Raw genomic sequence first — 26076 nt, forward strand, 5'->3', positions numbered from 1 at the left:
AGGAATTCTATAAAACAACGGTTTACATGAAATGTAGAAGAACAGTGTAAATAAAGTGTGAGTGGAAAATTTAATTGAACTGTGAAAGAACAGTGTAAATAAAATGTAAAATAACAGTGTAATTAGAGTATGGAAGAACAGTGTAAATAAAGTGTGTGAAAGAAATTTTGAACTGATAAATTAAAAAGTAAATGCAAAGTGTTGGAACTGTCCATTACATCCTAATATTAAAGGTTTTACCTAACTGAAAAACATTTTCCTGATGGGTTTCTTTGTACCGCAGATTTATTGTGATCAAGTTTGTGAGAGCCTCTTTCCTAAAAAAGAGTTACATCTAATTTGGCTTATCTTTGAGTTACTTTTCTTTCGATTCTGATACAGGCTATATTTTTGGTTGATACAGGCTATATTTCTGATACAGGCTGTATTTTTGGTTGAGATGAATTTATCAATAGCTCTATCAATGAATCGAGTAGGCCTATGTCTATCAAGCTGGAAGTATGGATGAATTATTGAATTTGTGTAATAACGTGTTTTTATTTTAATAAAATTTATATTTAATAAAATACAAATGTCTTAAATCTGAAATAATTTATATGATATTCCATCCAATAAAAAATCGATACAGTAACAAATGTTACATTGATAAGCTAGTATAAACTTCTATGATCTAGGAAGAATCAATCTACATGTTATGACGTCATTTATTAGTTGTAGGGCCTGAAGTAATAGTAGGTATTAGTCTAACTCGGTCATCAACTGTGATTTATAGATTATCAATGAAAATGGAACTAACTCCCAGTCCCCCCCTAACCAAAATTATAGAAGTGGATTCCTCTTCTATGTGTTAGACACATAGAGCACCTGTGCTCTAGCACCTCTCTAGATGCTCTTGATTTTTTTTCCAATGTTATACTGTTAACTTTGATTAGGTAGTGGGTTTGCTTTTTTTTGAAGATGGTTTTGTCTCTTGTGGTGTTTTTACAGTTTCATATAGGCCTATAATATTCCTCGAAAATTGTTAATTCTGAGTATTGGAATCTGCTTCACATGTTTATATCAGCATTATATGTATTGTCTCATTCAAAATTATAATATAGCAATTCAATTAGTTCATTCCAATTTGGTCTGTTGAAGATTCTAGATTTTCCTTTCTGAATTCATTTACTGAGCTTTTACCAGCGTGCAAGTTTATTATTTTGCTGTTGATTCTATCCATTTCAATAGTAGGCCTAGTACTAGTAATAGCTATCCGTACAAATTGGTTCAATTTCATACATACTGTGCTCTATTCTAATCAAACAGACTATTAATTTGAAGAATGTCAGACTGTCTTGGATTGATTCGAAGTAGTCTGAGCTCTAACCGTGAAGCAAGCAGCGTTAGGGCTGAGATTGTTTTGGTAAGCGGCGGCGGCCAGTGATGACAAACGAAAGCAAACAAAAATCGGTGTGCCTACGGAAAAGGAATCGAGTCTGATTTGGGTGGAAAAACGAAGTGGAAGGCGTGGTCGTGGACGAGCGGCAAAGCGGCAAAAAGTGGAGGGGAAGTTGAAGATGTGATTGCGTCAGTGAAGGGCGAGTCAATTGAATTGCCGGTCTGTAATTGGCGTAGGGGTAAAAGTGTGCACGGTGATTGGCTGGCTGGCCGATGGGTGGGGGATCAAGATGGCAGTGACGCCTCTGGAGCGAGGTGGGGTGATTTGCGGCATTCGACTTTGTGAAGCCGTAGCGTGAACATCGCTGCTGTTGCTAGACTCAGGTCTTCGTTAGTCGAGTTCAGTGTTCAGCTGCTGGAGAATCAACTGACTGCTCGCGAGCGAGGAAAAGCCGGCGATTAGAGTGTCAACACTGTTGTCTTCTTGTGATCGTGAACGCTGATATCTTCCTTATCTTGTGGAATTTGTTGAAGTATTGTGTGTGAACTCGTGAACATTGATTAATTCCTCCGTAAACATTGTTATTACGTTTTGTTCATCTCAGTTGACAGTACATTTGTCTCTTACTTGTTCGCGATTGACTCGAGAACTTTTCACTCTGCGCTGTTCAATTCGTGATCCTTGTATACTTTACATGTGATAAGTGAAAAACTTATTGGATTTCAACGTTTTTCCAATGATTTTCTTTTTAGTTCAACTATCAGTTTCAAGTGAACCATCATAACTGTTGAATTTGGACTAGCGATTTTTCATAAGTGAAGTCCTCACTCTAGGATTCTGTGTATCTGAGAACATTGCAATGACTAAGGTGCATTTTGTGAAGTGATTTTTCATTGTAAACAATTTTCTCACAGCGGGACTGTTTACAGGTGCATCACCAAGTATCAAGTCAGGTTCATACTTGTAAATAAAACTTTCCGTGTTGAGTAACAAGACTATCTCATCTTGTCACCGTGATTATTAGTTAAAATTGTTGGAAATCCAATGATTGGACTCAACAGTAAGTGATTGAGGGACTGTTAGCTCCGAGTGAGGTTCTCTCTGGAGAACACCACACCAAGTGTTCGCAGCACTCTTTGAGTGATATTATTTATTGAGCGTGATATCGGTGTTTTCTCGTTGGCGCACCTGGAGTTTCGCGTTTCGCTGGAGGACGGTCGTCACGAGATGACAGCCGGAGTTGCAAGTGCAACCATGCCGGCACACCACCTCAGCAGATCGCGCTTCATGATCACCGACATCTTGGGGGCAGCGTCGCCGCCTTCACCCTCACCGCCTGCCGGGGGCGGTCACCACCACAGCCTCCACCACGAGCGGCCGCGCGACCTGTCGCTGCACTGTCGCAGCGATCGCAGCGGCAACGGCGACTTGTCGGCCGCCGAACTGTCCGATGGTCACGAGAGCGGCACTGACTCCGGGCTGCCCGGTGAGACTTCCTCCGTCTGTTCCAATGGTCAGTCCAACTCAAGCAAACATCCACTCACATTTTCTTTCTATGTACACCATTCAATCAATGCTGACTCCCTCACATTTTCTATGTATTCTAAACTAGAAAAAATAATTGTCTTGGTTTACAATGTCGCATGAGCATTGGAACTTGAATTTCTTGCTTAGAACAGTAGAAATCAAGTCTCCAATCCAATTCTCACTCCGTAACCATCACTTGTATATCATCCAAGAACTATATGTAACAATTCTGGAAATGACAACGATAAAATGAGCAGCAAAACTCGACAACTAGCATAGAAGTTTTACAAGAGAGCTTGAATCATGATATCAAGGTTCCTTGTATGTTAAGCTTTATAAAACAATTCAATATCTCTTAGTCACCAATTCAATTAATCTTCAATTTAATTTTACTGCTTTTAAATTCTCAAGATGAGTGAGTTCCAATGCTTATGAAGCTATGGAACAATTTCAGAATATCGTTAAATTATTTCACTAGGAAACATCATAAATTATCTCTTACATTACCGTTTTATATGAAAAGTCTGTGGCTTAAACCAAAACAATGGAATAGAAAAATCATATTACACCATATTTTATGCTTCAAGCCAGAGATAAAATGGACCATAGATTTCAACTACTTGAATGCACTAAATAAGATATCTAAGCTATACCAAATACATGTAACACTCATTCACTAAAAATCACTGTAATTGAAATGTAATCATCGTACGACTGGATAACCCACATCCTTGATGCATAGATTATCCAACAGAATTTAGCTACTACGTAATACGTTCTATTTGTTCATTTTTCTTCAATTAGCAAATTCCCACTCAAATTTCAAGCTCATTTGAAACTATTAGCAATTAAAAAGTAACTTAAATTATAGCTTGAAGAGTGTTGAGAAGCAGGCCTACTGACCATCTAACCAAGTGTATAATAACTCGTGTGGTGGGTAACAATTCTTGTTTACGACTTGCATATTAATTTTTCTGCTCACCTAAGAAGTTAATAATTGCAAATTGCTGATAAACGCGACTAGCAAGGCCGCTGCATTGATTCCTATCAGCGCCTATTAGCGTGTACGAAGAGCTCCAACATTGATGAATAACTTATTTAACGACTTCAATTAGCATTAGACACTGTAGAAGTTCAGTTAGAAGCTATATATAGACCCACGCTCCGGAAGTTGGAAACATTGCACTTGCTTTTATGCAGCCTGTACTTACACATAAAAGTGTAAACAATTCTCGAGTGATAACCTTTTGCAAAACTTTCTCAATATTCGAAAACTTGCAGGTTTTTATGATCTCAGAAGTTCTGTGACAATTAGAATGAGAAACTTGCTTGAATGCAGAATATAAATTGATTCACGAGTAAACTTCTGTTCCTACTGAGATGATGCGAGAAGCTGCTCATATAAGAATATAGCAGACCTTTTGGAACACAACAATCCCAATAACATCTGGTTCCATGATAATAATTTTCTGGTTTCGATGTTATCATAGAGTAAAAATAGAAAGAGAGTGTCGATGTTATCATAGAGTAAAATATAACTAATCTTGATTATGCCATCAATTTAAGAAATAACACTTTGGATAATCATGTTTGTTGGATAATGTATAATTCAGCCATACTTTCCGGATTTTAGTATTAAAATTTCCTGTTAACAACTTTGAAATACGTCAAATCCTGATAATGGGCCTTTATATATCTGTAACACTCTTCTAGTCGACCTAGATATGGAATTGTCTATTATATTGATGAGGCAGCTGGAAGCTAGAAAACTCAATTTGGACAATACAACAACAATAACTCCCCTGCTGTTCATCTGTAAGGGAGTTATAGGCCTAAACTTTGCCAAACAGAGGAAAATGTTAACAAAAAGAAAATCAATAGATGCATCCTTGCCCCTCGCCACACCCACTGATTCAACTCTCATACTGGTGGATTTAGTTGGATGAAGATTCAGCGTAATTGGCTCATGAGACAAGCTTAATGTCGATGAACAGATGTTACAGATGAACTGGGAACAACAAAAATAAAAGATTAGATGCCAGCAAACTCTATTATTAGACGAAAGTTTCGATTCAATTTGTGGCAGACTACAAATATACCACAGAAACCATAGATCACAGAAATGATGTTATTCCAATTCAAAGTGTAAAGATATGAGTACATAAAAAACAAGAAGTGGATGTTGGGAGGAACATTCATTTGAGACAAAAGAAAGAATGAATGAAATGATGGAGGTTTAACAATGATGAAAAATGAAGCTGGAGGATCCAAAACATAGAAGTAATATCCAAAGAAGAGGATGTTCGCAGTAATCGGAAAATAATGCATAAGAGGAAATGTATTTCATCAAAGAAATGAAAGTTCTAATTACAATAGGCCTACATTCTATCTTGTTTGGAAATATTCTATTATCGGATCACGCAATAAATAAAAATCAATAGCATATAAAACTGTGAAATTTTGAAACATCTGAGACAAAAAATAACTAGCACATTGAAGCTGGGTTTACACCAAACTTATTAAAAAAATGTTAATAACTTAATCCTCATAGATTCTATTAGATTGAATGGAACTTGACAAACACATATGTCCATCATGTGTATGATGAGTTATGTTCAAACTAATATAAGGTGAAAACCTAATTTCTAATAGAATCTATTGGTGTAAACGCTGCTTAACTAGCAATGTCTTACATTATATACCTACAATTTATAAATTCAATTCCCATATCAAAATAGATAGAAAAATGGTGAATATTCCCCAAGAATATTGCAGAACTGTTGAGATCATAGTTAATACATGAACTATGAACTACACAAAGCGATCTCTATCGAGGCTGGAGAAAGTGATCCCATCTCTCAAATTATTATAATCGAGACGAACTCGCTTTTCTTTTCCACTTCAGTTCGAGGAACGCCCAACAAACCACCGAGATTGGCTTTTATTTCAGGCACATGAAAACGCTATTGTTAGCACATCTCCATTCTAGAACTATCGCAATAATGCAACTAGATAAATTACATTCAATATATAATAAACTCATAACATATTCATAAACAGTACCAGCCAATACTTAAATAATGAATAAGTTTGACGTTGAGGTAAATCTATTATTAATCGCTAAGTAAATGCCGAGAGCTAATACACCTCGACGATTACAGACTAGTTTATTGGGTGAATATTTCATGAATGAACGCTATCGGTGGACTAGAATGTTAGCAGAAGGCTTTAATTTATTGACAAAATAACATCTTATTAGCAATAATTTTTATAATTTCGAAGCTCGGTGAAAGCTAACAAGAGCCGCATATCTATTAGATGTTGGAAAAAGATTTTCCCAGATTGGTTTTGTGTAACGATTAACTTGTCTCGACCATTTTCTGGGTGTAGAATAGAATCTGGCCGTGGCGATTAGTCAGAACGGCTCGTTCATTTTGCATGAGTCGATTATTTATTGAGCAACTGGTCGGTCATTGATTGTTCAGCTGTTTGATGGAATTTCATAATAAAAACTTTCGTACAAACAATTTAAATTCAATGAATTATTCCAATTCTCCACCAAGCAAGAATAGATTGTGGCTTGTCAAACTAGAACAATAATCATAATTCATTATGCTATGAATATACAGAACTTAATGTAAGGTAACTGAATAAAATAATGTTGTATTTCATTGATTGTAGAGAACGTTAAAATCAGCGTCCGTATTCATTGATAAATAAATCAATATAGCCTACATAAAATTATAGATACTCTCATTTGTCTTATATAGATACTAATAATACAAATGTAATATTTTTATATATATACTGTCAAATGATACTAATTGATACAAATAGTATACAAATAGTAATTGTATGGGAATACAATATTATTCATTATGAAGCACTTGGAGTAGCCTATCCTACTCTTTACCGAGAGAAAGCAACTCCTGACTGGCCAATAGAGTTTTCAATTGCGAACAAAACTATTCAAAAAATCCATCAGATTAAACAGCGAGTACAAATCAACAATTATTGTTCACCCTGATTTTTCACGCCAAGCCCAGATCAGCATGACGATGTCGGGCATGCATGAGCAGGCATCAGAGTCACCACATCCATTTCACACATTTGTTGGGAGGACTATTTGCTAGAATTTGGAGGAATCAAAAACTGAATTTTCACAGATGCTGAACAAACTGATTACGATTCAGCAGTGTTGGAAGCAAAAAGCTTCAGATCCATTTGTTTGCCACATAACTGTTGATTCACACAGTCGCTAGTTCTAAAATTTATACTAAAGACCAGAAAGCGTGCAGGAAGTTAGTTAATGTTAACGCACTCTAATAGCGTGCGAAAAAAACGAGAGTTGTCGAAAAACTGCGTTTCTGTGTGTTAGTGTGAAACTAAATAAAAATATACTAATCAGTGTTTCTGTATGTGACTGTATATAAATATACTAATTCATGTTTTTGTATGTGCTTGTGTGTGCGAGAGTTAATTTGAATCAATAGTAAAGCTCAAAACAAGCAAAGAGTGTACAAACCATGAAATTAGCTCGTTTCAAACTGAGAAGAGTAATTAAAGCTATTATAATAAAATTAGCATACGATTAGAATAACTTAGTATGGTTGATGATAATATAACTGTTTGTTAATTCCCAAATCTTCTATGATGACTTTTCTATTGTTATTGTTCATGCACAAAATTTGTTTGAAATTTGGTTTCACTAATCATTTGGTTACTAATAGATGAATAGAGCGGATGTGAATAAAGAGAAATTACTATTCTATTGGAGAAGTAGGCTCGAACAAAATCACTATTAAATTATAAAACCAGATATTATAGGCCTACATTTTGAAACCGGAGCAGAAATGCAATTTCAAAATCAAGTTATGTTAGAGAGTCAGGTGAAGAGAATATAATAAAATTAACGAAAAGCATTTTCCCAGAAATTAATAGTGCGATAAAAATATAGTGATTGTGTTCAAAATATTTCTAAAGCTGTACGTGCCTGTAGAATAGTAAAGTATAACAGCAATTCAACAACTTATCCTTATTTGTAGTGGCAGTAGGCCTACTGTTACCTACACATTTCCAAACACTAATATTCAATTATGGAATCCTATTTACACCACATATCAATAAATTGTAATGATTTTCATCAGTAAATAGGCTCAATAATTTATAATCAATGTTAGTTAGATTCAGTGGATAAATCTATTAGAATCTCTCGCCCACAGTTATTTCTTGGCGTTATGAAACAAGTTGCTGGTAGGCCTTCACCAGAATTACTTTAAACTCAATCATGTTCGGAAACAAACAATTTCCGTTAGGCTGCATTAAAATAATGATCATAATCAATATTTCACTGTATGGGAAATGGTGAATCCAAGTTAAGTGAGAGCTGTTACTTGTTAGACCAGAATATTTCGATTATAGGCTCACTGATCACAACTTAAGAGGTGAATCGAGATTTGATGGCGGAGTAAAGAGGTTCATTGAGTGGTGGGCAGAAGCTATCAAGGAAGTTACGCAGGTTGTAGTGTGTGAGAAACTGTGGGAGCTCTGAAATGAAAAACCGCAAGATTGTTTGGTCGGTTAAATTCTTTCACTACACACCTTTCCATCTCACTTCTTATTTCTCTTTCACTCTAGATTACCTATTTACCTTCAATTATCATCCTTTATCAGTTTCTCAGGCGTAATATGAGGCTGCTCCAACATTGATTCAATCCAAATCCGATATTTTCATTATTATGTTCATATTGATGTGATTAGTTGAGACTTTGTTTTTATATATTGTACCTTTTCCACTATAATTTTCGGAAATGAACATAAAATCCTATGAAGTGTCCTACAAAACTGAAACTTGTTTTCAATTGATTGAAATAGTTACATTGTCGTTTACATATGAATTATCAGGTGAATTTGGAACTGACTGAAGGGGCTTTCTACTAATGAAAAGCAATACACATTTTATTGAGAATATGATCATTAATTGTATAAATGAGAATTGGTTTCGAATTGGGAATTTAGTATTTCAATTTTCAACCAGTAAATTATCTTGATTATTTTTCTGATACTTTAAAAATAATACAACACAATCATGTATTCCTAACTATCAATTGACAGAAGTTTGTAGAATACACCTAATGGTTATTGAGAATGAGAAATAATAATTTCCAACGATCAGAAAGCTATTACAAACTAATCCAATCATCGAATCAAAAGTATTAACCTGGATCAACTACGATATCAATACCAATAAATGTATTTTCATCTCAAATATATACGTTATAGATCTAGAGAACACACACAATGATTACTAAGAATAAAAACTGATTACTTTTTGCAAATAGAAAATTTCAACGAACCAGTTTTGCAAGTGACACCTGAACAAGTAGATCAATCCGCTAGGTTTATAGATTGCTTGATCGATCTGCCCGTATGAAGACTGGTCTTTACCTAAGCATCTATAGATTGGATATCGCGTTTCAATCAGTCCTGATAGGTACCTCCACATACCCTCACACTATTCACTACAGCTATATATATTGAACAGTAGAGTAACATATCTACTGAGTACTATATACTAGAGTAGTATGATTGGCATTCACTATCCCACGGTGCTGGAGCTACTGCTACCACAAAAAATTACGGACTATTATATAAACTAATCTCACTGGTTATGGGGCTAATCATAAGTAAATAATATTACCGGCTTAACTTGGAGTAATCATAACATAAGTACGCATAGATAGGCCTGGTTGGAATATTGAATGGGCGGGAAAGTTATTGTTGGTTGAAGAGAGAGGATGTTGGAGTGTAGAAAATTGGTGACCAATGAGTGAGAAAAAGGATAAGAAGAAGGTAAAAAGATGAAAGGTATAGAGAGAGAATGATGACAGAGGAAGATAGAGATACTGGATAGTAGAGAAACACAGAGATAAGAAAGAGAATGTGATGGAAGGAAAAGATACAGATTCATGAGAGAGAGAGAGAGAGAGAGAGTGCGAGGGAGGAGATACAAAGCATTTGAAGGGAAAGAGAAAGTAAAAAGATGGAAAATGAGTAAGCTTGAGTTATGAAAATGAAAATAAACGTTTGAAGTGTTGAATGAATCGAAAAAAATAGTGTAATAATACTTATACCGTATTTCTAACCATTTCTAATAATATTATTATTCATCTAGATTCGGGTGAGAAATAGTTTAGAACTTGAGTGATGTTGTGGTACTTTTCCATAATGAAAACACAAATTCAAATTGTCAACCACTTTTTATTACTATACTGTGTATATTATAACGTTTTATAATAATAAAAAGTGGTTGACAATTTAAATTTGTGTTTTCAGTTTAGAACTTGTCAAGCTATTCTATCCCAATAATAAGTGGTTGTAGAAATGAATGTATTGATTATGTTGATGTTAAAAAATTTAATTCATCTGGAGATCATTGGGATATAATAGATTTCATTTTGATGCGTTTTTATACAGCAATGGAAATTACAGTGATTCACGGTGTATGATCTTCTCACACCACAAATACTTTTTCTAGAATGTACATGTCAACTGATATGAGTCGGTGGCCTACAATAGCGAGTCATCTCAGCTCTTCGGTTACAACGACCCTGAATGTGAACCAATTTGTGAGCATGTGTGCTTCAATCAGCCAATGAAATTGATACTGTCATCAGCCTTGCGTGATATTCACATGGATCGTGCAGCACAGCACATATGGCCAACCAAAGCATTATGCTCCACTTATTCAATAATTAATCACATACTCGATACTAGAAGATCACCAAAACGCACCTTATAAATTTAAATTGTCACTAAATCATTCCCAATTTCGGTTGGTAACTCACGCTAATTTTACACTTTCTCTTATTGATGTAGCTCATGCTCAGAGTCTATTGCCTCCTGATAAGTCATGGCAAGTATTTCATGTATTTTTGATAATGTTTTCCCCAAAAAACAGTAGGAAGCAGTTGGGGAGAGCTATTGAGGAACAGATTGTCGCATCAATTATTAGTGAAGATTAAAGTGAATGGTGGATGTTGCGTGCCACTTCCTCTAAACATCCAATTAGATTAGGCCTACTCACCCACTTCAAACCTTCTAGATATGGGGTTGATGTGATTATTCCTTGAGGAGAATTGAATAAGACTTGCTAAAAAGCAGTGATAGTAGATGATTGCACATATCGTGTAAAAATCACGATTTGGTCATTAGTATATGAGCTATCAATAAAGTTTATAATAAAGACAAAATATTATAATATGGTTCCTGTATAATATGGTTGAGTAATGCAATAGGTAATAATCCAAGCTAGCTTAGAAAAACCTAAATATTCAATGCTGAATTCAGGATTCGAAATCTTGGATTCAGAAAGCGGTTTATGAAATACTGTGATAGTGGAAATACTAAAACTCTATATACAAAGCCATCTATAAAAACTTTGATATAGATTTCTTCTAATAAAATCAATGAAATATATTACTCTTGTTAGATTCAAAAATCAGAATATTAAGTGCCATTTGATCAACGCCATTTATCTTTCTAATCATATATTGAATTGCGAAACCGAATATAGAGAATACGAGATAGTTTCTGTAAAAATATATTGCAACCGAATATTGAGAATAATTTTGTAGACGAAAATTTTTCTGTACAAACTCTTTTAAATATTGTATTCCTTCCTTCGTTTAACTTATTGATTCTTAATTTTTTGTCGATTTAACTGTCAATGTAATTGTAATACTGTGGTAATGTGATATTAATGACTCAAAGATCGAAAACTGCTCCATACTTGACTTCTAAATGTTTGTCATGAACCCAAATAATCCCCATTATTGAGGATTATTAACTTCAAGAAATATATGAAATTTCTCCAATCTGTGGTGGTCTTCTCAATTCAGCTACGGAATCAGTCTGCTCCAGTTCGTAAACATAGAATGGATTATCCTACAAATCTCATTAGTGGGTTTGTAATATTCTGTTCACTGTTTTCCATTGTAAATACTGTTTGAGATGCCGTATATGAGTATCTGACTTTGCAAAAAAATATTGAAGATGAAATTTGGATCAGTAGAAATGCACCGTTATTTCATACCAATCCAAATTAATTAACGGGCGACTCATATTTATTCATAAGATTTGGGCACAACAAAATACTTTCTAATTCAATTTGGCGTCAAAATATGACAGATTTAACAGTCAAAGCTGAATAGCGTTCTCTTGTGACACATTATCGAAATCAGCAGGTCATTCTCGTGGCCAATTTTTTCAAGAAATCTCAAGGTCTACCTTGAATTTAAGCTTGGGTGGGCCATTTTTTCAAGCTTTCAAGATCTACATCCATTATCTCCTTCTTTTCTAAATTCGGAATCCTGCTAATTGCTTCATCCCATTCTGAAGCTTTGAATCGGATTTGAAAGTGTATAAGTATCAGTTTTGAATCATTTCTGCATTATTTTAGCAGTCTCTGAATAAATTATATGACAGTATGATGTGAAATGAATTGAGGTCAATCAGTCTGTTTCCTCAAAGATTATCCATGTCGTTATTGCGCTCTCAGTATCTTGTTATGAAAATTCGTCATGTTCTACGTGTCGCTGTGCAATAGGACCATGATTCTACGAAAAACAATGCATTGAAACAGGTTTATGACTAGCTTATATTAAAACTATGAACTGTCAATCAATTCTGATAACAAAATGTTATTATATTGAATACTAAGTCAAGCCTTATTGGAAGTTCAACTCGGGAATGACAAGATTCGAGTTTCTGAAAGTTATAGTAATTCTCTAATAGTCCAGTCACTCACTATATACATTGGTGCATGCAATATACTGTATAACAATTTGTCATGGAAAACACACCTATTTACGAAATCCCCTCACAACTGAAATAATGTATTATGATATGGTCTAAATAATTGGATGTCCATGTATCAAGAACAGTAATGGTTGTGCAGTTATATTATAGTGCTTGGTGCTTACCGTAATTAAAAGTGAATCCACTGGAGAAGACGTTCAGAACTCAGTTTCGCTTTAGAAGCTAGCAACTCTTGGGCTACAATCGTAGTGATTTTTGTTATTGAATTCACTTTTCCGATAATAAATTTATCCTATTTACCTTGCTCTCTATCATCAATAAATATTGTCCTTTGTCAAATCCATCACAATTGACTGAATATTTTTCATAATTAACTTCTACCGGATATTCTGTGTTATGACAATAATTTCATGCTTTTTCCTCCCCACGATTGAAGAACAATTCAAAAACACACTAGAACCCACAAAACCAGGTAAAAGCTCAAGTTTGCCCACTCAATAAATCTTTCTTTGTTCCACCAAACCGTTTCTGTTCTTTGGTTGAAAGACATCCGACAAAAACCTATATTAGCGGTAATTAACAGCCCATAAAAGGCCGAAGGTGTGTTTTACGGACAGATTCGGTTTTTTGTTGTGCGGTTCTCCTATTCATGAACAGTTAAGAGGAAATGATCTATCGGAAAATAAAGTGTGAATAATGTACACCGCCTTTGGGCAGTTGATTGACTCAGCTGCTTTTTCTATCTTCCAAAACCCAAAATCATCACTTCCTTTGTGTGAGGCCGCGGGCGTTATTTTGAAAAAGCATCAGCACCGATTAGTGGCCTAGGTCCGCCAAAAGAGAAAGTACACAGGGAACCTATTGGCGGAAAAAATCTGGCGATATTTATTTTCGATTTCCTATCAGAGAATGGTTTGGCATTGTCTCGATGATTTTCCATTATTGACTTCTTTGCTTTGCCATATGGTGTGTTTGTTTTCTCAAGGTTGCATGCTTGCTATATCAGTAGGGTTAGTCTAGAAATGATGTAGCTGGGTTCGGTTCCCGGGCTGGCGAATAACTTTTGGATAGTTGCTCTCATCAAATTTTCTTCTACCTATTCTCCTTGTTGTCAATATTTGCAGAAGCAATATGATTCTGGTTAGTTAATAAGAATTAATTTATATTCTTTTCAAAACATTCTGGAATAAAATTATGTATCGGAAAATTGAATACCATTATTCGAATTTTGAGAAGCTGATTTGTAATAGGGGTACATTATGCTCGTAGTAGCTCATAGGGATGATCAATTTTAAGTCATAATCAAATATCAAATTCCATTTGAAATCCCTTCATAACTCTCAAAAACTATCTTCAAATTTAAAACTTTCAACACAATCAATATTGAAACATGGACTTCATAATCGAAAAGTGAGCTTAATTTTATCTCCGACTTTGAATGCATATTATTAATACAAAAAATAGCCATCAAACTCGACATGTAACTAACTCTGTTTAACATAAAAATGTATACATAACATGTATGTTGATTCATCAATGTCGATCTGAATTTCACCAAACCCAATAACGTGCCAGATCAAAATTCAACAGTATCAATCTATGAATTGAAAAGCACCGTTGAAAACTGCTCCAGGTAGGAGGGACGATGTCAATATTAATAATTTACCGGTCCCGCACAATATTCACCGACGGGATTAACAGCACCCTAACACTTCAGCACAGAGAAGCTGCTATGTTTGTATTCGTCATTGTGTGTGAATTTATTCATCTGTATGTTTGTGTGAGTGGATCGTCTAACAGCCTATCTAGCCCTCAGTAAACATCTCATTGCTGGGCTTATAATCGGTCTGTAGAATTGGGAGCGGCTGAAGTCAGATCAAAAAGCAGCCGAACCATTGTGCTGATTTGTGCAAGTCACTGGCAGAGGATAGGGCTCCCTCATAGGCCTACTACTCACTCATCCCAGAAGGATATGTTTTGAATCAACATATCAACACGGCCGTCATCATCCAACAGTTATGAGATATTATTCCGATGTATGAATTGCATGTGTGTGCTAACCCTCCGTGAAGAGTGTTGGGGCTGAGGGCTTTTGTTGAGCAGCGACAGCCCACTTAAAAAACCGCCCCGATCATCGAGAGCCCCCAGTCTACTCCTTCCCTCGGTCCTCGGGGTCCGGTTACAACTGGGTTATATGTGCTTGTGCCAAATGAGGACATCATACAAAGTTATGAAAGATAGCCATATCATTGCAATCTCTTCCGTGGTAAACTTGTTGGTACTTCTTTCTATGAAGATTCTAATAGTCAGAAACTTTTCATCATTCATCTCTCATCATCTTCTCATGAGTTGATGATAGAATCTTCATTTGTCAGTTAATTAAAAATCCTAGTACCCTTCTTTAAATACTTCCATTCACAACATGTTTCAACATTTTAATGCCATTTTCAAGTGAGTGAATATAAAAAGGGTACTTAGATTTTCAAGACCTATATAAATAAGAGTGTCCCCCACCAGAAAGTTGATGTTCATTTGCAATACTCAATTATTGTACGTCTGTCAAGAATAACTTTATTGATCTCTGACAATAAAGTCGTCAGTTGCCTTTGAGTTATTCCGATAATTTTATTTTCCCAATTCGTTAAAGTTTTCAAACGGTTTCCTCCAAGCTCTTTTCTCTTCCTGAAATCCGTTTCGAAGCGAATTCAGCAGGTCTCTGATAGCAATCAGGCTATTTTGGCTACTGAACGTTTTTTAAAAGGCAGCCGTCGGGGAGTCTTCAGCTGAGGATGATTGTAATAATAATTGTGGAGCGAACAGTGAGCATTGATAAGCATCTGTGCTCCGTTAAATGACTATTTACCATTTCCCAGTGCAGGAATTAATGAAAACAGAGATTAAGGAAGCAGCAGCGGATTCATCATCCGTGACAAATGTTACTGCTTTTAATAACACAGTCATGGCGCCTCTTCCACCTTAAGAGGTCAGAAGCTTCGGAGTCTAGAAATTGAGGAAAAGTTTGTTATAATGAACCTTATAAAAATTATTTCAGGAAGGGTTACTTCTCATTATAATATTAAAATATGAGTCGATTTCGTTGCTTTTAATTCTATACAGTAGTTTGTTCATTCTTAGTGATCTTTTCACTTTCTCTGTGTTTCTGCAGAAACACAAATTCATCTGAATTCAAAAAAATTCTTTAGAGTTAAAAATATCAAAATGGGTTGAAAATCATATTTAATTGTAATTCAATCATAATATTATCTAATTGACAATCTGTGGATCAGGTTGATTCAAGAATATTAATTTGTTGAATATTGGATGGAGGCTAGATGTAGAGAGTTATGAAGAACTGGAAAATAAAGTTCATATGTACTACTTAACGGCCGACTGTAGGGATTAATATTGGGTTTTGGGGTTGATGTTGCAGAAAATTTTGATATTTAGTTCAATGATTCATAGTTGTTTTAAATATAATTAATGATGTTTAATGTGAGAGCACTCTTGAGAAATTATGAAAATTTCTGCGATTGGTTGACACTGCTCCACCTGGCAGAGCATGAAGTGAGTTACTTTTCAACATCTAATAACGGCCAATAGATTATGGTAGAACCTGTGGAATCAACTACTCTATTCAACAGAAATTTGAATTGAAACCAGGCTTTGACTAAAATTGAGTCAATTCTCCCACTATCAGAACAAAGTTCGCATCATGGACCAAATTGACATATGAGTAGGTAGGCCCATAAGTAGTGTAAGTTATTAGGCCTATCGTGCAATCAACACTGAAACCTAGATCACATTTCTCACTTTGAAACAATTATAGTTAGCATCAACATTGATCATCATTATCATCATCATTAGCTGTGAATCACTGCACCCTTAATTTGCGTGAACATGCGTTCTGTGGAATTGTTAAACTGTACACACAGTGGCATACAGAGTAAGGTATTATAATTGTGGGAAATATCTCGCGAGCCGCGATTCGTTTGCCTAGGCTCGAAGGCTGTGCTGGAGCGGAAGCTCTGAAAAGACACACTTAGTAGTCACAATGATGTAGATCATAATTTGGTTCGATTTACATCAGTGAGACGATTATAATAAGATTCAAAACCTGTCTAAGCTAGGAGACCTAAAGTTATACTTATTTGTTGATCAGTGAATAGATCAGTTACAGTGAATCGTACCTAATGGATATGTGAATTGTTATACAGTTTGGCGGAATTTTACTCACATCAATATAGTAATTATTGTTTGTCTCATCTTCTCCACTATCACAAAGAATCTACGTTACTGTTCTGAGTAGGCCAATTGTGTTTTAGTATTTACTAGCAGATGAATTGTGTCCACTTATCGATCCACTTTTTTCACAAAGATTTGTGAACCGTATTTAGTCACACTCCTGACACTCACAAAGAGTCGTTTAGCTTTATAAGGTTTCTTGACAGGTGACAAATTATTATTGGATTTAACAGGAAACGAACTTGGCAGAATAGAATAATAGTTCTAGTACACTGAGTTTTGATTAAATATATTCTTATTTCTGTCAATACTATTATACTAGCTTAGTTGAAAATCTTCTTATTTCACTATGGAGTGATAGGTAGAATAGGTTGCCTCCCAACCTCAAGTCCTCCCAAGTCAACAGTATAATATGCAAGAGGTCAATCTAGCATACACTCTTAATAACATGTGCAATAATTTCAATTCGCTCCATTCATTTTCCGAATGAATGATTCGACCCTTGTATCCGGGAAGCAGATAAATAAAAGTTAGTGGGCCTTCTCTTCTACAAAGCAGGCACAGCCAAATTCATTTTAATGTAAATACTTCCACTTTCTTTGTAAGGTTCTCGCGATCCTGTTCTGTAGAAATATCATACAAATCTTAACCTAATCCCACAACAATTTAAAAAAGCAAATACAGCTCAGGCTCTGAATTGGTATTTCTAAGATCTAATCTGTTCTAATCCACTTATACATCTTTGGCTTTTGTGGATTGGCACTGCTCTATTAGCCAGCTCCAGTTAGCTGTCAATCAAGCATCACCCTGTCCAAATCACCCCTCAAACATTTTTGTTTGTGTAGTTTGTCACCGATCTGGATCACCGTATCCGGTTTTTTGACTGCTCCTCTATGATTCCTTGCTGTGGAATATAGGTTTTCGTTTCAAAACTTATAAAAGAGCCAAACAGGTGGAGAAAAATCTTCTGCTACAAAGTGTGTTCAGGATTTTGAAAAATGTGGAGGAAATTGATAATCGGCTATGTTGTTACGCCGTTCAAAATTTGACGGATAAAGTACCAACATGGAAAAATACACAATAGTGTAATGTATTTTCAATAATAGGCCTACACTTTAATGAATTAAGTGTAAATAAACTATAAAACTACACTAAATAAACTAAAGTACAAAGAAGAGAGCTATCTTTGTTTCTACAAACACTTGAATTTTTCCGAAATAAATTGTGAGAGTGTGACATCCCGTGAAAAATGTTCAAAAATAATTAATAAGGAAATTCCTATACACTTTGAATCGTAGATCGTCAAGTAGCAATGGAGTATGATCAAAGCTACGCTTTGTTAATATGAACTTTAATTACACAATAAATGCCCACGTTTACAGAACTCATATTCCAATCTTTCTCACTAGATGATCAATATTGAACAGTAAACACAGTTCACTGGAATAAAAACAAATCAATGGACATTCATAGTCTATTGGATTATCTGCGAATGCGACTCTGAACGACACATGGCTCCGATAACACAACAGGTATTACAAGGCCATAATTTGTTCAATTAGACCGCTGTTTCTAATCGAAATTCGCTTCAACAATGGAAAAGACGGTTGGCAGGAGTAGGAGGCGGGGAGGCGGGTTATTGGCACAGCTGGAAGTCACCTCAGCTAAAGGCCGCTCGGAGCAGACGTAGGCCGGAGTAGCCAGAGCAGATAAGAGCAGAGGGTCTTGACCACCGGCCGCTCTCTAGACCGTGAAACCGCTCGGCGTAAAAATGTCTTTAATTAAAAATCCCTCCTTCTCCTATTCCTTCTCTTTCTTATGTCTTGACACAGACACGCGATTACCACCACAGTCGTCTTGTCTTTCTGCTACAAAAAAGGAATTAGTGGAAAAAGTTGAGGAGTAGGAGGAAAGGAACGAAAGGAGAAGAGGTTGTGGACGAGAAAAGGAGAAATTTGATTGTGGAGGGGTGAAGAAATGAAGAAAAGTGGAAGAGAGAGATGGTGATGAGGAAGGACAAGAAGTAGAATAGAAGTAAGAAGCGGAGAGCAGAAATATGTGATGGGGAAGGAGAAGGAGTGAGAGAAGATGAAGGGAAATGGAAGGGGGTGAAAGAGAAGCAGAAATGAGAGACTCGAAGACATTAAAATCAAGAACTTGATTAATAGAAGGAAAATGTATAAAAGTGGAGAGGAGACAGAGTGTTCATTCCATGTAATTGGTGTTCTATTTTTGAAATGTGGGTACAATTTTGAGATCTAAATTAATCAACCAATCGTCAGCATCCACTTTTGAAAAATTATGTGTTTTTCATAATTTTTTATGCTGAAGAACAGAATACGATCTGTTGTAGCAACCGAAATGATTGATTCAATCAGTAACGATTGATCAACCAATACTGACCTACTCGAGTGGGAGAAGGAAAGAAGTGATACGTTTTGAATTAAACTGAATGTGAGAGAAGAGAGTGATGAATGAGTTCGACAAAAAAGTGAACGTGTGAGAGAGCATGAGAAGATCTATCCAAAGTGGGATTGACAGACAGAGAACATATAGAATTGAAGGAGAGTGAGTGAGACGGTGAACAGGTAAACTGACTGCGTGAACAATTAAGCAGCCAAAGCCAGCGAACTTCCGGTCTGTGTCAGGTCGACCACTTCCGGTCTGGTGGTCTCCTAAGCACTGTGTCAGGTCCTCAAGCTCTAGTTGAAGGTTTTAAAATCTAATTGATCTTTGCAATACTACTGTAGATAATTTTGACTGAATCCTAACATTGACTTTGACTATAGTCAACCGCACGAAAATAGTCAGATACTGTACTCGTACAACATTCTATCGTGCTTTTATCTCATAATGAACTATTATAACTTCGTCATCTCTCCCAATTTTCAGATTTGAAACATGATAATCATTCTCAATTAAACTGTGAAAAAAGAGAAAAATTAAATTTATTAAAATTATATAAATTTTTTCTTCTTGATACAGTATTGATATTTTCAATATTTAATCCTTTTGTTCATATGATGTGTTTTCAATAAAAATAGAGAAAATAACGGTTACGAAATCATTATTGGTATATTTTTCCAACAGGCTTGGTAATTCTAGAGTCAGCACAATCTCACAAATCAAGCAGCTGCAAGAAGTGAAGTTTTTTGCTTTTGGGAAAGGGGTGTTTGGCAAGTGGAAATTAGTAGGAAAGCGGAAGCAAGGTTAACTGAGAACGATTGAAGTGAGATAAGTAAATGAAAAACGGTCCACTCCACTTCTCAACTTCTTATCGCTGGTGGTCGGTAATTAAAATTTCAAAGCACGTACACCAACTTATCGCAGAGTCAAACATGATACGTTTAGGACGGCTTAAACGGTCAGGCGATATTTACTTTATTTATTCGTGGACATATGGTTCCAGTTCTGGTTGCAGTGAGCTCAGAGGGTGGACTGGCAACTGGCAAAGGAAATATTAAAGTTTTCCCGGCATAAATCACCAACTCATTACATGCTATTACTCTGACAAGCTTGTCATTTTTAATTAGACTAGGGGGTGGGTGAACCCTTTGAATAAACTGTAAGATTGAATGGTTGTATGTAGGTAAATTAACATGAAGTTTCGAGAGTGGAAAAAACATTCAGTTGATAAGCGAAGGTAGAAAATATAAAGTTCCAAACATTCTTAATGAAAGTTTTTCAATAATTATTACAAAGTTCAATGGAACAGAAACTAAACATCATTATTGTAATGATAATTGAATTGGATCTAAATCATCTTTTACAGTACAACATTAATAGGGAATCAATGACGTTAACCATGAAAGTTATAGCTGTGAAATGTTTTAGGTTTCTATCTGGTGTTAGGGAATGGTAAGTACAGTTCAAGCATTGGGATCACAGGATTGCAGGGCATTTTAGTTGAAAACACTGTTTTGAAAACAGATTTAGGTTGAGTGAAAACACTGCTTTGAACTAATTTGTTATTCAAAATTCATTTTATCTAGCGTTATGGGAGCTTACAAAATAATATTCATGACTCTGTTACAGTGAAATCTATGAAATTCTCCACATTCTTTTGAAACTCATTATGTATACATTTTAAACTACTGATGAATTTTTGCTTCAACTAATTGAATAGATTAATAATCAAGTGGATTTTGGAATTTTTGTGATCTCATTCATAGTAAAACTGTTTTAGTGGGCTTATTTCAACGGAAGTTACTATACGAATACTGAATTACAAAGTATGTAAAATATGCGTTATAAAAAGTAGGTAAAAAGTTTTAATTACGAGACAATAATGGGCCCACATTCCTTGCCATGCAAAACAGTTAAATTGATTTATTGACAAAGCAGGAGGACAGATGTTTCATGCATTATTTCATCTAGCCTAGATACCTTCTGGACTGTACACTCCACTCTTCCTGAACATTCCTAGAACTCGATACTATAATAAGCAAGGAGATAAACTATCTTCGTAATAAACTGTGGAATTCGGAAGATTTTTCGTAGTCCAATTATTACAGTGCAGCTTAGTTGGCTCAGTGAATTCTTAATTTTTTGGTGATTATACGATTTTATTACTTTTTAATTAGTTCCTCTACTGGTTTCTAGAGTCACCTGCCGGTAAAAGTCTGTTATATTTGTTGTTTTTATTTAAGTTGAGAAAAATTGTGAATGAGTATTAGCCCATAAATTGAAGAATATAGGTATTGTTCATAAATATCATAGAAAACAAGTAAATCGAATAAATAGGGAAAATTGAAAAAATTAGGACAAATTATATTGAATGATTTATGATTGATTTATTGGAATGGAATTCCACATCAAATTTCCTTATTATAAATTTGATTGATTTATTATTGAATGGTTGATGATAACATGATAATGTTCAATTTTGTTGTAATTTCCAAATATTCATAAGTGATCAAAGCATTCCTGAGTATTTTTAAGTATTTCCTAAGTAGTTCCAAGTATTCATAAGTGACTCATAACAGACTTGAAACTTACACAGCTCACAAATAATATCAATTGAAGAACGGACTGAATTTGAGAAAGATGAAGTTGAACTGATAATATTTGATGATAAGAAATAGAGCTTCCAAATTTTTTCTCAATTTAATATTTTTCCTAGAAAATAGGAATTCTGAAATAGTTAGCACCTGCCATTTCGAGTTGGTTTACACATATTTTGTTTTATTTGTCAACTACTTGCAATATTTTCCATTTATAAGATTGTTCTACGTCCTCGAGCACAGTGACTTGATTATGCAGAAACAAAGATAATGACAATAATAATAAATAGTGAAAGCCAGAGAAGGTGAGGACGACAGCATAGCCATAGTATTATGAACAGCACAATAATACTAATTATGAGTCCGATAATGGCAGTATTTGTAGCGGTTTGCGGCAAAAATAATATTAATTGAAGTCTAAATGGGCGGCATAACAGTAATTTCTGATTTGTGAGACAGTTACTTGGCGTATTATTGAACGACGGGTGGCAACTATTTAAAGATTCAAACAGTATAAAGGGGTGGCTTAGCTCTCTGTCAGTAAAGTAAGCTTGCAAGGAGAAAGCATTGGTAATGATTAATAGTTTGATGGAAGAGAGAGAAGGAAATATTTTTTGCCCATTTCTAGATTCTGATCAATAAATAAGTTGAAGAGAATAAGATATTATTTCTACTAGCTTGTGATAAACAGTTAACATCTTACGCTAGGAAACGCTTGGAGTACTTGGTTCGTATAACACTATTGAACGTTTACTCATAAAGAGCATTAAGTCAATTATTACTGTAAAATACTAACAAGGGGGAAGATAATATACAGAACTTTTTGAACAATCTTAAGACTTATAATAGAACATTTCTGAATGAGAAATAGAAATTCTACCTTAACTATACGGTTAACATGTTTGTAAGCTCTAATTTTCATTCAGTCTCGAATCTCATTAAAGTGGCTATCAATCTATTAAACTTTTCAAACTTCTCAAGTTACAGCATGCAAGTCGGACTGCTAATGACATCCATCAACTTCTCCCTATCGGCTGTTATCCGACACGCTTTTAAACTTGGCGCGCATTATTTGAATTGTTGTGCTTTTCAAGTTGACTTTTAAACAGCGTCACGATAGCTTTTTAGCGGTCAAGCTAATAGGCGTTTTGTTCCACCCCGTTTCTGTTTACTCCTTACCCTTCTTCATCACTAGTTCACCTTTCTTCTCTCTTCCTCTATACCACTCCATTGCAAACAGGGTGCTAAGTTATAAAGGCGGTGAGTTTTTAACACGTCAACCCTATAACCAGATTTAATTATAAATTGCTTCCTGAACACGCCAATTCTCATAATATGCGACAGACTAGGTTTAATTTATTGCGACTGGAACCAACGTGTATCAATATAATTTACTCGTTTATCAGTTTTGATAATAATAAACTACGAAGAGAGAAAAATTCGAATTCCAACTGTTTAATTGTAAAATCATAATATTACGATGCAATTTCGGATTGTGTTTGATTTACGTATCCTGCCTTCTACCTATTGATTCAATGTAGTTGGATTGAAATGGATGAGATTGATATTCAATCTAATTAAAAGTACTCGAAATCTTGTTGTTGCTTCAGATCAGATGTATAAAGTGTTTAGAGTGTCACGAGTTTACAGTCCTCGTGGCGTAACGGTTTTTCGCTCTATTGTTGTGGCTAAAGACAGTCCGGACACTGTGGCGAAGCAAAGTCCGGATACAGAGGCAAAACTGTCTTAGTAGGGGCGGTTTAGGGTAGTTAAGAAGCAGCGTTGTCTTCTGTAGGATGCGGTCAAGGATAGTCAGGAAGTAGCTAGCCACTTCCCTTAAAAGCAAAATTAAGTCCTCCCGGACATTATTTTGGTAACAAGTGTACAATGCTTCAACAGTTCAGGCAAAAAACAGAAACCCCACTCAGAAATATGTAACTCAGCAATTAGTCACCACATCCCATCTTGCTCATTGGAATCAAAAATCCTCCCCAACTACCCATGATATTGTCAGGCAGTTTGTAAGTGAGAGAGTTACCTCATCAACACTTAATACACCTATAAAACGTAATCTGATCAGCGTTCGTCTCGAAAGTCGGTGAACTGCATAATTCACGTCAAGTTTTTTAGGGGGCTTGTGGTTGGTACTGATTTTACAGTCTGGTAACGATTTGTAGTGTCTTCATGAAACAATGAAGTGTAGAGAGAAGAATCAAGGTGTAGATAATCCATGAAACTCACAATAGGGTGGTGAATTTCAAATTATTCTGAAAGAAATAATCTACTTTATCTTGTTTACATGATTCAATTTCTCACGTTTCTTCACAGATACTCTACAGGAATAATAAAGAGCTGTTTTTATAAAAAAAATTTAATCAATTTTCTCATGAGTTATTAGATCAAAAATAATATGTTCTTATCGATCACTCTATTAAACTCTTCGAGAGCAAACCGGAAAAATGATGACATGCTGCAGAAAACCCCCAATCAATCAATTCCACCCCTGATTATTGAATAACTGTATTTATCTTTTGATACTTTCTTGATTCTATTTTCTTTTTCAACTTTTTCTGTTTTCAAAACCACATCCATTAATAATCTAGAAAATACAAACTCCATGAAATTAATTAAAGAAGAATTTCGTTTACTCATATACATTAATAACACATCAATTTATTGAACGTTTCTATTATTTTTGTAATTTATCTCTGTAAAAAATAGTGAAATGTTTTAAAATGTTGTGGTCTAATTTTTGAAATTCAATCTCACATGAAAAAAAACAAGAACAATTTAGATATTTGTGAGAGGAATTAGAGGGTATCGAATATTTCAGATAAATATTGGCAAGGTGAGGAAAAGAGCTGGAAAAGATTGTGTTTGGTGATACGTTACGTTGATTTTTGTCGTTTGTGGTTTTTCAAGTTTCGATTATTCTTACCGCAGCATCATTTCACGAAAGACCACGAAGATTAAGCTACAAACACTTTGACTAAGATCGGATAACGAATAATGAATTCCTTCCACAATGATCTCAGGCTTTAGTCAGACTGGTTATCAAATTGCATTGGAAGGTTGTAGCTACATTGTTTGGGTGAAGTGAACCTGTTACACAATTTGAAAACTTATTCTACACGTCACCAATATTCAATCAATCTTGTTCCTTCTCATCAATTTTTTCTAACTTATTATCAAAAACGTCATATTCGCATAATCCAAATTCATTCTACATTATTATACAGTTTATATCTCGCAGCAGATCTCCAATATTTCACTGGAAATGTGCTACGTAGAAAAAATGACTCCCGTGGAAAAATCAGTGAATTAATCCCGATTCTTTCCTGGACCCGTGTTGTTTTCTGTTCCCGAATTCGCGCTCGCTCACCCCTATTGGCCAGTGCTAAATACCAGCTTTGCGTCTGCGCCAATTATCTCAACAAATACACGCACGCACACACGCAGCACCCGAAACATCCCCTTTCTGATCGGTCAGACAACAGGGCTTCCCTACACCCTGTCCGCATCACCCAATGCTCAGTTGCTTTGAACATTTGTAACGAGGGACTTTTTTGAAAGAGCATTTTTGTTGAAAAATACTGGTGAAATGGTGAGAATCTGACTGCAGTTTGTCAGATGGGAGTGAGATCGGAATGCTCCCACAATATTTCCAGACCAGCACAGTTTTTCAAGCGATTATTTAGAACTCCTAGTTAACGAATGTTATTCTTCAAAGTACTAAAGATGAACTCAATAGTTCACGTTTGAATGAAATTCGTGAAAAATCCAATTAAAAAATAGTTTTTCCAATCCAGTTTAACAAATTTATCAATTTTTTAATTTGTCCCAAGAAAAATGAGTTCTAGTTTGAATATTGGGTTGACGGTTGATATGTTGATGCTAGTAACCCACAAGTACAAGGACTCATCAACAACTGAAAGCAGCATTTAGAGCGTGATTTATTTGTATAGAATATAGAAGCAAACTGAATGAGGCATTTAGGTTGGATTTTCCAGTCAATCTTTTACAAAGAATGAAATATGAGCGAATTTATTTATCCATTTCTCGCTCGATATGCATTCAATACAATATGTTCACGCTTCTTTCACCCTC

At 35.2% G+C, this 26076-nt stretch overlaps 1 protein-coding gene across 1 annotated transcript in view; it reads left to right on the forward strand.

The window, feature by feature from the left end:
- Positions 1 to 1699: 1699 nt before the first annotated feature.
- The window catches only part of LOC111048041 (homeobox protein B-H1), a 43972-nt gene continuing 19595 nt past the window's right edge, over positions 1700 to 26076 (forward strand). The window contains exon 1 of the mRNA XM_039432846.1: positions 1700 to 2891. Within this exon, the coding sequence (XP_039288780.1) occupies positions 2606 to 2891 (286 nt within the window). The 5' untranslated portion in view covers positions 1700 to 2605. The remainder of the gene's footprint in view (positions 2892 to 26076) is intronic.

The sequence above is a fragment of the Nilaparvata lugens genome, chromosome 7 (assembly GCF_014356525.2).
Source record: "Nilaparvata lugens isolate BPH chromosome 7, ASM1435652v1, whole genome shotgun sequence".
Taxonomy (NCBI): domain Eukaryota; kingdom Metazoa; phylum Arthropoda; class Insecta; order Hemiptera; family Delphacidae; genus Nilaparvata; species Nilaparvata lugens.